Source organism: Centrocercus urophasianus, unplaced genomic scaffold, assembly GCF_019232065.1.
Source record: "Centrocercus urophasianus isolate 14NV4802_14NV808 unplaced genomic scaffold, USGS_Curo_1.0 seq_19, whole genome shotgun sequence".
Taxonomy (NCBI): domain Eukaryota; kingdom Metazoa; phylum Chordata; class Aves; order Galliformes; family Phasianidae; genus Centrocercus; species Centrocercus urophasianus.
The window spans coordinates 1347624-1359707 of NW_024884744.1; the positions used below are offsets into that span (position 1 = coordinate 1347624).

Here is a 12084-nt window from a genome sequence, read left to right on the forward strand (position 1 = left end):
CTCGTGCCGGGGCGCAGTGAGCTGCGCACACCTGCAGTGCTCTCAGAACTGCTTTAATGTGCATAGGTACAGAAAATGAACCACAGGCGTGAGGAGTCCTTGTGTGCTGCTTTATCAACAGACCGAGGGCCTGAAGGAATAGAGGAGGTAAATGGACACCAACGTACCCAAATATCTCATTTTGCCTAAAAGCAAGTGCCGGCAGATAAATGCCCATAAAGGGATTTCTTTCTTAAGCCCCATGGATTTTTTTTTTCTGCAACTTTTTGTGAGAGTTAGAAATGAAAACCATTCATCTAGTGCCCCAAAGAACGGCCTTATTGAATGGAGTAACAGTGTAATGTACCATTGAAGGCAGGATTGAAAGTGATTATCTTGTTAACTCTTGACAGTTACCGCCAGCTTGAAATAGAACTGGCAGGCTTGATTTGCAAATGAATTAGAGCTTTTTCATTTTGTGCCAGGATCATCTTTTTATATTCTGATATGACAGATGCTATGTTCCATGCTTTTGTTTCTCCTCGGTTTTATACTTGCAAATAAAAAACAAAAGATTATGATAGTAATTTTATTTGCATCTTTTCTCTGGGAGTTTATTCTTTGTGTCAAAGTTTTTAATCTTATATTTTTTCAGAAATTTGTTTAAGAATAGTATTGTTCCTGCAGAATGAAATTTCATTAGGTTAAGTACAGTCATAATTGGGTGAACGGCGAGGATTTAGAAGCTTTCTGAACTGGGAAAATCGATTGTACTCAACTTGTTTTAGTGCTTAGGACGTCTAAGTTTTCTCCCTGATTTATAGTTAAATTTAATATCCTTCATCGCCCAGAGCTGAGCGCAGTTGAGAGAAATCCAACATTGAAAATAATGATCCTAAAATTCTGCTAATAAAATGCAGGTGTAATTAGTTTCAGATTAATGCTGATGAACTGTGTTTATATTCTGCAGCCATCCAAACACAGATGGTAAGGTGTTAGGTATGATAATTACTGTGCACTCTTTATATGTTCCTCATTAACCTGTAACGCTCTTTACCAGTCCAGAGAGTTTTTCCTATAGTTGTGTTTACCGACATTAAAACTGGCTCTGCTTTGTTTAATATTCAGTGCAGTGTTCTGTGCATTTGCAGTGCTGGGCTTTTTGCTACTTTTGTAATCTATTTTGTACTTAGAGACTAATTAGCAACGCTTCCTACTGCCACCGACGTCCCTTACTGAAATGTTTTCATACACTTTCACCTACAGGATGTGTTTTAATTGAATATCGACTAAATAATATTACAGAAAAGGTAAAATAGGCCAGAGATGTCTAATTTATTTAAAACTACCAAATAACGTGGTTAACAAAGGCAGTGCTCCTCCAAAGTCTGAAGCTTAATTGCTTGTGTTTGCTGGGAGTTCAGGCCTTGATTAACAAGGTTTTGCTCTTTGTGGGGGAAATCCTGAGCACAGAGCAGCAAAGAAGGGAAAGAAATAAAAATGGGAACCTGCGTCCCCTGCTCAATCATGTATCAAAACTCCAAGGACTTGCAAATTACCTCCTCCTTTGAATTTCCAGCTTTATCTGAGGAATGGCTTGAACTGGCAACCGGGGTAAATAAATCTGCCTTGATAATTTATAGGATTTTTATACGTGATCTCAGGTCTTAGTAAAACAGAACTGGGGGCTTTTTTGGGTAGTTATCTTGGCTCTCCTTTAGCTGAGAAATTCTTATGGAGAGAAAATGTTCTTTTTGTTTTTGTTTTGTAGTCTATTTGAAAATATTGAAGCTATCAGCTCCATATTTTGGCTTTTCTTCCTCTGCTTAGTTTCAGTGTTTATTTCAATTGCATACAATCTTGAATTTTACTCTGCGAGACAGGGCTATATATATTTTTTCCCTCCTGAATATTTGATAAGGTCTCTTGGGTACTGATTCTCCTTCTCTCTGGGATAACATATTATGGAAATTGTTTCACCTTGTGTCCTATTTAAAGTCCCTGGTTTTAGCATGATTCAATTTAGCTTGCATTATATTCTTCAGAGTTCTTCAGCAGTTCCAAGTTATTCTGTATGTGTTTCTCTCTATGGGGAGGCATTCCTGCTTTTCTTCCTGCGTTTGATAAGTGACCTTCATATAATCTTCTTGAATCTTTATCAAATTTAACTTATTAGTAATTGGCCAAACTTCTTACCGTTTTTCCCCAAGTGAAATAAATTCTTTGGTTGACTGGAGTGAAGGAACCATTGAGTGCAATAACATCAGCTTTGAAGTCCTCACTCTTCAGGACCAGTTCCAGACCGCTTGGATGTGCTATTAAGTAAGAGCAAAACAGCATTCACACTTCAAAAGGCATCACGGCTGTTTTCTCCAGCGTTCAGAGTGAAGGGCTCCCTAAGCATTCCCTCTTTTGGTGGGACTTTATTGTGCACAGATGATGAGAACAGTAGCACCAAGTTAATAGCTTAATGACACCTCGTCCTGTTGGACTCTGACTGGGATAAGAGTATTCTCAGCGAACATATTGTGCTGGTTTTCAGGATGCTTGCTCCTGTCAGAATGACAGCCAGGTTATTGCCCTGTGTTTCTTCTGACTTGCAACCCCTCTGCAGTTGGCATTGCACTGCTAAATCATTTTGGGTAGTTCATTTTGCACATTTGGTTGGATCTTTCAGTAGCAGAAAACAGGATATGAGGAGCCTCAGCTCCTAAATCTGTTAAGGAGTCCAGGAATTTTCTTTGAAGTGAATGAAGCATTGAGGATTTTTTTTTTGTGTGTGTTAACTTCAATACTTCATTGCAGGGATTTTGATTTTCATTGCTGTGCTTCTCAAGGTTTTGTATCTCAGATGTGCCAAACAGGACTGTGGTTCATATTGTATCTGTCGTCTTCATTTCCAAGCAACTTGAGTACATAAATGCATGATCTATGAAATCTTAATTTTTTTTTTTTTTTTTTTTTTTTTTTTTAGTTAATAGGCTTAATTGGTAGTAGTGCCTGTGTTAGTTCCTAAACTCAGGTTTCTTTTCCTCCATCCTTACGTAAGAGGAAATAGCTTCCTTTCATGGCTTTCCCCTCTTGCCTTTTGTAGGCTCTCTTTGATGTAATTTTCACTTAGCTACAAAACATATAAACTGTACTTTTCTTCACAAAAGAAAAGAAAAGTACACTTTCTTTACTACTAACTGATTTTATTTACAACCCAGAGAATGTTAACAGGTCATGTTGAAGAGCAAGGCGTTTGTTGGAGTTCTGTTCCTGCACACTGCACAGCCTTTACAGGCAGTTCTGCCGGACCTCTGGTGCTGTGTTGGACCAGCTTGCCATCAGAAGTCAGTAGGTCTGGATTTACCTGTTCTCTTGGGAGAGTCAGCACTGTCCTCTTGTAGGTGGTTTGAAGGAGAGAACAGGCACGGCTTGGATTTCTATGTCATCTTTGTTGCTTCTCCCAAAGCGTGCTGAAATTAGTCTCTGTGGTCTGCAGTCAGACTTGGAAACATCGCCTATAATTTTACAGAAAACACAACAATACTGAAGCTATAAAATTTGGTGCGGTACGATGGGGTTGTCCATTCCTAAAAGCTACGTCTGGGACTCTGCAGCTCTGACAGTGAAATTCCATCTAGCTGAGACTGGAGCTGCAAGTGCGCAGTAACCACTGACTGCTCAGTGTGCAGATGTCATAACGGTGTGTTTATCCAGGTTATTTCTGATAGCAGGCTTTTCCCCTGTATCAGGCTCTTATCTTTCTGGAATCAGACAAAAGCATGGTATGCCTTCCCAAACCCAGCACCTTATTCCTTACATTCCTCCTGCTCTCTGCCTTGGGGTATCCAAGGGTAGAAGTGAATACATGGAAAACTAATTTTCTTTTTGCTGGCAGTATATGCAATGTCAAGCTCTGGTCTGGGAAACCATGAGATATTGGCCATTGAAAGAAATGATCTTGCTGCTGGTTGAGTTTTGGATGGGAGATTTCCATATTCTGAGAGAGAAGGGAAGCTGTTAACAGCTGTGGTTGTTTGCTGGCTTCTGTTTTTACACAAATGCTGTAATTTAGTCAGAACCTGGAGTGTTAACAATGCTAGCCTGAGTTATTAATAATGGTTTGTGCAATAGATCCCGTATCTGGATCTGCCTTACTGGGTTCTAAAGCATTCACCACTATGGGATGTGCTTGTTGAGTGGTCCAGTGAGTGGAGTGGCAAATGTGAGAGAGCTCCATGAAAATCTGAGACAACTTAGGACGGTGCTGTGCGATCACCAACCAAATGCTGGTGTTTGCAGAGTGGAATTCAAAGGCTTTTATTTGAGAGTGTGGTGCTGCGTGACCTGAACTGCTGCATCTGACCCTGTTCTTCGTAGTTTGTAGTTAATATTGTGCAACCAGAGGGCGTGCTGCCAAGGGCCTTGCTAACAATGAAATGTTTTATTTATTCATTTGTCCTCTGAGGAGCAAAATCGGACATCTGGGACTGCGTAGAGTGGAGCTGAGGGCAGTAAGGTGGTGAGGGGCTGGAGCTCCATCCCTGCGAGGAGAGAGGGGCAGCGGCCAGAGGAGGGCTGGGAGGGCACTGTGCTGAGGGATGGAGGGGCTGTGGGGAAGGGAGTCAGAGCTGGGGGGAGAGAGCAGCCAGCATGGGCTGAAAGAGATGCTGGGGACTAGGTGTAAGGTGTATGCCCTCTGGGTGGGCATGTTTTATGAGTAGTAGGGCTGCCTCCTCAGGCTGTGCTTCCAGACCATGAATGGACAAAGCCTGGTGGCCTGGCCCCAGAGCCCACCGTGCCCTCAGCCCGAGCTGTCCTGTGATCTGGGACAGCAGAATGATCCTTCAGCATCCAGAGGTACTGTGGAATTATTCTGTGATGTGTGGGTTCTGCTCAGTAAGCACTGGCAAAGAGTTTGCTAACTACATATACAAGGGAAAGCTTGGTAACAAGCTGATAACATGAGGGGGACTGAAGAATGTGAACATGTTCATTTTCATTTGAAGTAAGTTTATTTCAATTTACTTCACTAGCAAAAGTGCTAGTGCTAATAAGTGAACTTTAGTTACATTAAGTTAATGTAACAATACGTTATGATGCATAGAAGTTAACATCAGTCACCTACATGACAGCTTCTAGTACTCCAAAAGCTGGCTACATTTGCTTCATTGAATTCCTGCGGCCTTGTAGGTCCCTCGTTTTTCTGTTTGATGTTACTTTCAGCCAGAGGGTGGTGAGGCACTGGCACAGGTTGCCCAAGGAGGCTGTGGATGCCCCATCCCTGCAGGCATTCAAGGCCAGGCTGGATGTGGCTCTGGGCAGCCTGGGCTGCTGGTTGGTGACCTGCACGCATCAGGGGGTTGGAACTGGATGAGCACTGTGCTCCTTTTCAACCCAGGCCATTCTAGGATTCTCTGATTACCAGAAGCTAATGTTTGGATTGTCCCAAATATTGTGCTTGTTGGTTTTGGTGTATGGTTTTAAAATACATACATGTGAACTGGTGATCTATGTCACCAACTCTTTTCTGTCCCAGACCCAGAAGCACAGTGCCAGAGCTTCTGTGTAGGGAAAAAGGAAACTTGAGTCTAAACCAAGTTTGCCTAACAAACCAGAGAAACAGATGAAATGCATGGAGAGACTGTTTGAAAGGCAATTAGTTGTTCTCATGGGAGCTGTGTAGGGTGGTGTAGAAGTTTTTAGCAAAACTTCTTCACCTGATCAAGATAATTTATATTGATGCAACTTCTGGTGTTTCTAGGAGTACAGCAGTACTGGATGTGCATAACAACTGCCACTCACTCGTAGTGTTTTATGTCATTGATGATTAAGGCATTCAGTGGAGGTTGAAGGCTCATTTGAACTTTGAAGCACATCACGGCTGAGCTGTAGCAACAGTTGTGATTTTGTGTAAGGCAGTATTTGAAAGGAATCTTGTTTGGATAATTGTTTTTAACTAGAAAGAACAACCGATGCGTGGCTTCGCTAGTTGTCCCTGCTGTCTGCTGCGTGGCAGCAGAAGGAGCACTTCATTGAAACTGGCAGGTGCCACGGGGTTTATTTAGGACAGCCTCAACCTTGTCCTGGTTTGTTTGATAATGTCTGCCTTATGGATGTTCAGCCACTGCATTTCCTGCGTTAGAGCCGTGTGTTACACCAATATTACTATCTGTGCTGCCTCAACTACAAATTGGATGAACAGCCAGTGACACTTTTTCAATATTATTACATTAAACCAAGTGGATTTTGATTGATAACCTAATATTCAACTAATGCAAAACATCAATCATGGCAAGTATATTAATTATTTAATATTGCAGTCTAATTCAGAAATCGATGTGCTGCATGAGGGGAAGGGAAACTCGCTGTTCCCAGAAGACTTAAGGCAGGGAATTATTAAAGAAAAAAAACCCAAACCTGCTGTACTCCTGCGTGTTAGTTCGATACAAATCTTTATTCATTTGCCAATAATCTCTTCGCATTTTCCACTTCAGGACCGTTTTTATCAGTTTTGAGACCTATAATTGAATTAAGTCTGCTTTCAGCACAGAGCAAAAAGAGTTGTACCAATATTGATGAAGTCATGACAGGGACAGCAGAGGAGACAGGCCACTAACAGGGCAGGCTTTATACCATTAGTGGGGAGCTCCTAACATCAGCGTCTTGGATCCTGCTTCCCAAGCAGTTTCCTTAAGGCCATTTAGCACCTCGCAACGGATGTTGAAGACAATTCCTATTGAAGTATTTGCAAACTCAAATAGTATATTCTCATTTCAAAATGCTGAGTAACAGTGTAAGGAAGACGTATCTGTTGCTTTGTCCATGATACGCTTCCACTTTGATGGAGAGCATGTGCATTTTTTTAGAAAGCTTTATGAACTCTTAAATAAAAGCTTTATATAGAAGTCTAAGGTACAGCTAAGCTGCATAAAGTGCAACTGAACATATTCTGAATTTAATAAAACTTCATGCTCTATAGTTGTTTTGTTCTACTTCACCTTGTGTTCTATAGCCCATAGCTTGCATGAAGGGAATGAAAGCATCAATCTTTGCATTGCTTTGGTGGAGGAGTAGAGTTGGACTTTTTGCTCCTGTGGCTTGATACAGTTTAATAATTTGTTGGAGGAAAAAAAAAAAAAGAAGTATTATAAATGTACACTACAACTCAAACCATTCTATGGTCATGCAGTTCATTACCTGATTTTTTGAAATGCTTCTGGGCGCAGTTTCTCCTTGCTTGGCATGCTGAAGGCCCATTTTCCTCAAACAACACGATTACATTTTTGGAAGCATTTTTGGCACCGGGGGCCGATGAAAGCAGAACCAGCTTCCTTTACTTGGTGGCCTGGGGATTTTTATTGTTTTACTTTGGTTTGGATGCTCTCTTCAAGTAGCAGAGTAGTTGCAGGTAACCTTGTGAGCTTTACTGCTCCAGGATAGCACTACACTGTATGAGCACTGCAATGGCAAGGTATTTCATGGGCTGTGTTTTGCTCTGAGTTCTCTTATTCCCTTCTTTTTTTTTTATTGGTAGCTTGGTCTTTTCTTCCCACAACCTGCTTGGTTAATGTACAGTTCATGCACTGCACTGCCTCTTAACCAGTCTCCAGTTGTACTGTTGGAGCAGTGATGAGGCAGAACCAATGTAAAGCCACAGAGAGTGGATTTCATAAACACCATTATGCAGTGTTTTGCTTTATTAAGTTCACTATGAAGTTGTGGGGTAATTATCTTAAAAATGCTTCTTCAAGTGAGTGTTCTATTGCTTTGCTGATGTTTATTGCGGGTTTAAGGCAGGTAAAATTTGAGGTTATAAATAATTCTGTAGCTGTGCATTTGGGTGGTCAATACTCTAAAAGTATTTTAACGATTAAGATATTAAAAATAAAAATTTTACATAATCAAGGAATTTCATGGCTTTGCCATTTTCAGAGTTAAATATAAATTGTTTCAGACAAGGATTTAGCAACTATTTAGGACTTCTGTTCTTCTGTTGCAGGGATGCTGGAAACATCAAAGCTGGATTAGAACATCTGGTAAGTTTTAATTTTCTCTTGAACATTTGCATCATCTTTGATATCTGCATTCCAAATGAACACTTTTGAATGAGCTTTGAATACCTTGAATTGAGAAAGTCAACCATTTCCCAGAGGGTCAGCTTACTGTTATTGTGTGAAGGCACTTACATTTTCATTTATCTTACCATTTCAAGGGAATTTTAATTTTTTTAAATTACTTTTTTTTGATGTAGAGATGAAATAAAATGGACTACAATCCTTGGATTGATGATTACCTTAATTATAAACAAAAAATTGTTTGGTGTAGGGTTTTTTGGCATATCCTGATCTGAAATCAACAAACTTGTGACAAAAAAAAAAAAACCCAACAAAAAGAAGACACACACACAATCAAATATTGCATGCATAAATATGGTGTGTTTTAGTAATTTGACGGCTTTGAAAGAAGTGCACAGCTTTGTTTTTTCTGCTGTCTGTGCCTTATGAATAATGTATTGAGTTAAGTTCCATTCAGTGCTGCAGTATAAAATAATAATTGAGATGCAAAGTATTTTTGGTTTAAGTAAACATATTCAAACCACAAGTGATGGCAAGACATACTTAGCATTAAAAACAAATCAGTTGATCACAACTGGAAAAAATGCAATATTGTCACAAGTCTGAAGCTCCTTGAGAGTAGAATGTTAGCATCAGCATCATCTGAGCGTGGAGTAGTTCATCTAAACAGATTATTAAATCCCATTAAATCAAAATACTCACTAGTAATGGCACGTGTGTTTCAGTACCTCAGGAGAAGCGCTTACATTCATGCTTAATCTTTCATATAATACCTAAATAATGCATACTGTTCCATACTGCTGTTAAAATAAAATCTTATCACAGTGTATTGCACGAGCATTTGAACAAATTGCTTTTCTGTTGTTGCTTCCCATTCTGGGGGTCGCGTGGGAAGCGTGCTTTGTTGGAGCTGGTATTCCAATATATTCCAGTACCTTCTTGGACTAAGAGCAGGATAGCAGTGTGCGTGTTCTGTCAACAGTTTGCCTTTTATAATGATGGCATATTAAATGCTCCATTGCAACTCGTATTTAGAATCTGTAAATGGAATAAATAGCCGAGCGCTATGAATAGTTCTAAGAGCAGTTGGAAAATTAATTTTGTTTGCTGGTTCCATAGGTATCTTGCATGCTAGTTGAATCTCTTAAATAAATTTTTAAAATGTTTCATTCCTCTGCTGGTGTCAGGTCGTTGTAATCTGATGGGTTCAGAGAATTTTTCTAATGCATTATAAAGATGCTGTAGTCTTGACAGATGACCGTGACTGGTACTACTTCTAAATTGGGAGTGCTGCAGTAGCTGGAGCTGCGGGTCTGATTTATAATGTCACCTCAAACCTGCGGGTTTGGGAGGAGGAGGTCTGTGGTTTCCGAGCAGAGTGGGGCAGGGGAGGGTGGGCCAGGATTTCTGCCTGCTCGTGTCCTGAGTTTCATGGGGATTCGGGGGAAAATGTGCTGGAAAGAAGCTCTGCAGAGTAATGGAACCTGAAGTTCTTTGACACGGTAACTCGCTGTATGCTTGAATAATGTCATTGCCATGAAATACATTAGCTGCTTTGTACTGCTGTGAAAGATCTGTCGAAAACCTCCAGGTCTTTAAGACTTTTTTCCCTTTCCCTGTGATCTCAGAAAATCCATCCTGGGAACGGGTGCTCAAGGAAATGAACTGTTTCCCGAGGCACCTGCAGATGGGAGGATTCTTTCACATCATTTCACGTGGCAGGAAACTTTCACATCTCAATGTTATGGCAGACAAGTTCAGAAAGACCTTTGAACTCCAGTAAATTATGGGGACGTTTCTCAGAAGAATTAAGCCACACTATTGCTTTAGTTCTTTTGCTTCACCTTTCTGCATCTCCAAATACCTGTAAGAAATTGGTTTTCTCCTTTTTTTCCTCACGGTTGGCAATGGAAACAAGAGTCTAGTTATTGATTATAAATCTACTTATTATAAATCTATTTAATCTTTTATTTAAAATGGGATGTGCTTTCTCATTGCATTTTACAGGTATTGTTTGCTGGATTGCAGCCTGTCTTACTGCTAACATGTGCCTAATGGCATCTGCCATCTGGGTGTTTAGCATCTAGCTACACATGGCTGCTTTTCAAAAATTTGGTAAATATTTTGCAAGTTGTTACTTGCAAATACTTTCAGTGTGAAAACACGCTTTCATAAACAATTCCTTACTCAGTAGACCAGAGAACTTCACGAAGTTCATGTGGCTGTTGGTGTCAGTAAGCATGCAAATCCTGGGGCTGTGGGCTGGTTGGGCTGGGAGGGGCCTTAAAGTCCATCCTGTGCCAACTCCATACTGTGAGCAGGGACACCTCCCATAGACCTGGTGCCCAAAGCCACTGGGAGGATGGGCACACACAGCTCTGGGATGCAGTGCTGGGGCCTCACCACCCTCTGATGGATTCCTTCAGAACACCAACTGGAGGAGCTGCTCTGGTGCCTGCTTGTTTGCTGAATTATACATTGCTAATTTAACAACCTTTAGAAACCTTGGAACAGGAAACTGTTTGCAGCTCTGTTTTCTGTTAGTAACTCCGTTGAAATTGGACTGCGTAGCCGTGCGTGTGGTTTCTTCAGCAGAGCTATCTTATTTGTGTCTTTTGTATAACATTCCAAGGCAATAACCTCCTTGTCCTTGTGGTCAAGCAGCAGCGTCAGTCCGTTTTAAATGATGGAGAGCAACCTGTCATTAATAGCTTGTTTAGCCCATCAGTGGTTTGTAGGGATATAGTTATTGTCTGGCAGTAAGGCCGGCGCTCCTCATCGTGTTGATCAATAACCACCAGCAGGTGCAGATGGAGCTCCTGTGCTGCTGCCTATTGCATTGCTGCACATTGCTCTGCCAACAAAGCTGCAGCAGCTTGTTGTTTATGCTTTTAGTTGCACGGTGTGACACAGGTAGTGTGTGTTAAGGTTAGGAATTCATGGTAACTAATGTTGGTGAGCTCCATCTGGCAGCTCTCTGTCTGCAGGTCTTCCTACTGAAGATCTCTTGGCAATGGCAAAGGTGTTCCTTTATGCAGAAGGTGTTAATCCCTACATAGCAGCTATTGCTCTTTATTGGCTTTTTCTCTTTTACTTGACATCAGCAGCTGGCTTTCCACTGATTTCCTCTGGCTTAGTTTCAGACTTGGGGTGGTTACAGCAACGTCCAACGTGGCTTACTGGAGCCATGTCTAGTGGAACTGTTGGCTTTCTAGTGAGCTGTAAAGCCAGGCAGACACCTTATTTGTTCATAATCATTAACATGCATAATGTAAGTAATTACATTTATCTTGGTATCCTGGCAAAATTCTTCATTGGGCAATTACATTCTGCAAGGTTGAATTCTCTGTCATTACAGAGGTGTCAGGATGACTGGATGTTTTTTTTTTGTTTTGTTTTAACAAGAAGAATTGTTCGCAAGCAGACAAACTTGAGAAGGAAATATTTTTGTGTGTTCTTCTGTAAAACATGAATCATCATATCCTGAAAACAAATTCTGCCTTTCTACCAGGAAAGCCACCATGGTGCTCCTGAGGAGCTGTGATTTTTTTCACACCGTCTCCCATCCTTGGCACTTGACCAACCTCCCCTCCTCCCTGAGATCACAAAGGACAGGTCTGGGACAGGAGGCAGCACTGGGGGAGATGGGGAGTGTGGCCGTGGGGTATGGCAATGCAGGATGCAGTGGAAGTCTTCAGGTTTTTGTCTTAAATGTGGACAGCTGTGCAGAAAGTGCCCTAAAGATGGGACGTTGCCATAAATTAAATGTGCAAGTGAAATCCTCTTCTGTCATTAGGTGGGCAGTCAGGCTGGTGGATGGGAATGGTGCTGCAAGGTGCTGATAATGTAATCTTTGTAGATTGTGGTCTGTAGCTTGTAAAATAATCACTAGATGAGAACAAAATATTTTTAATATACTAAAAAAAAAAACTAATATCAATTTAATTTAACATATGGAATTTAAAATGATAGTGTTTATCATGCTCCATCTGCCATAGTGAAAAATGCAGTTGAGTACCTGAGACTGTTTATGTGCGTC

At 40.9% G+C, this 12084-nt stretch overlaps 1 protein-coding gene across 1 annotated transcript in view; it reads left to right on the plus strand.

The window, feature by feature from the left end:
- The window catches only part of RSRC1 (arginine and serine rich coiled-coil 1), a 112029-nt gene that overhangs the window by 48304 nt on the left and 51641 nt on the right, over positions 1 to 12084 (plus strand). Inside the window, exon 5 of the mRNA XM_042820860.1 lies at positions 7970 to 8006. Coding sequence (XP_042676794.1) covers positions 7970 to 8006 — 37 coding nt within the window. The remainder of the gene's footprint in view (positions 1 to 7969; positions 8007 to 12084) is intronic.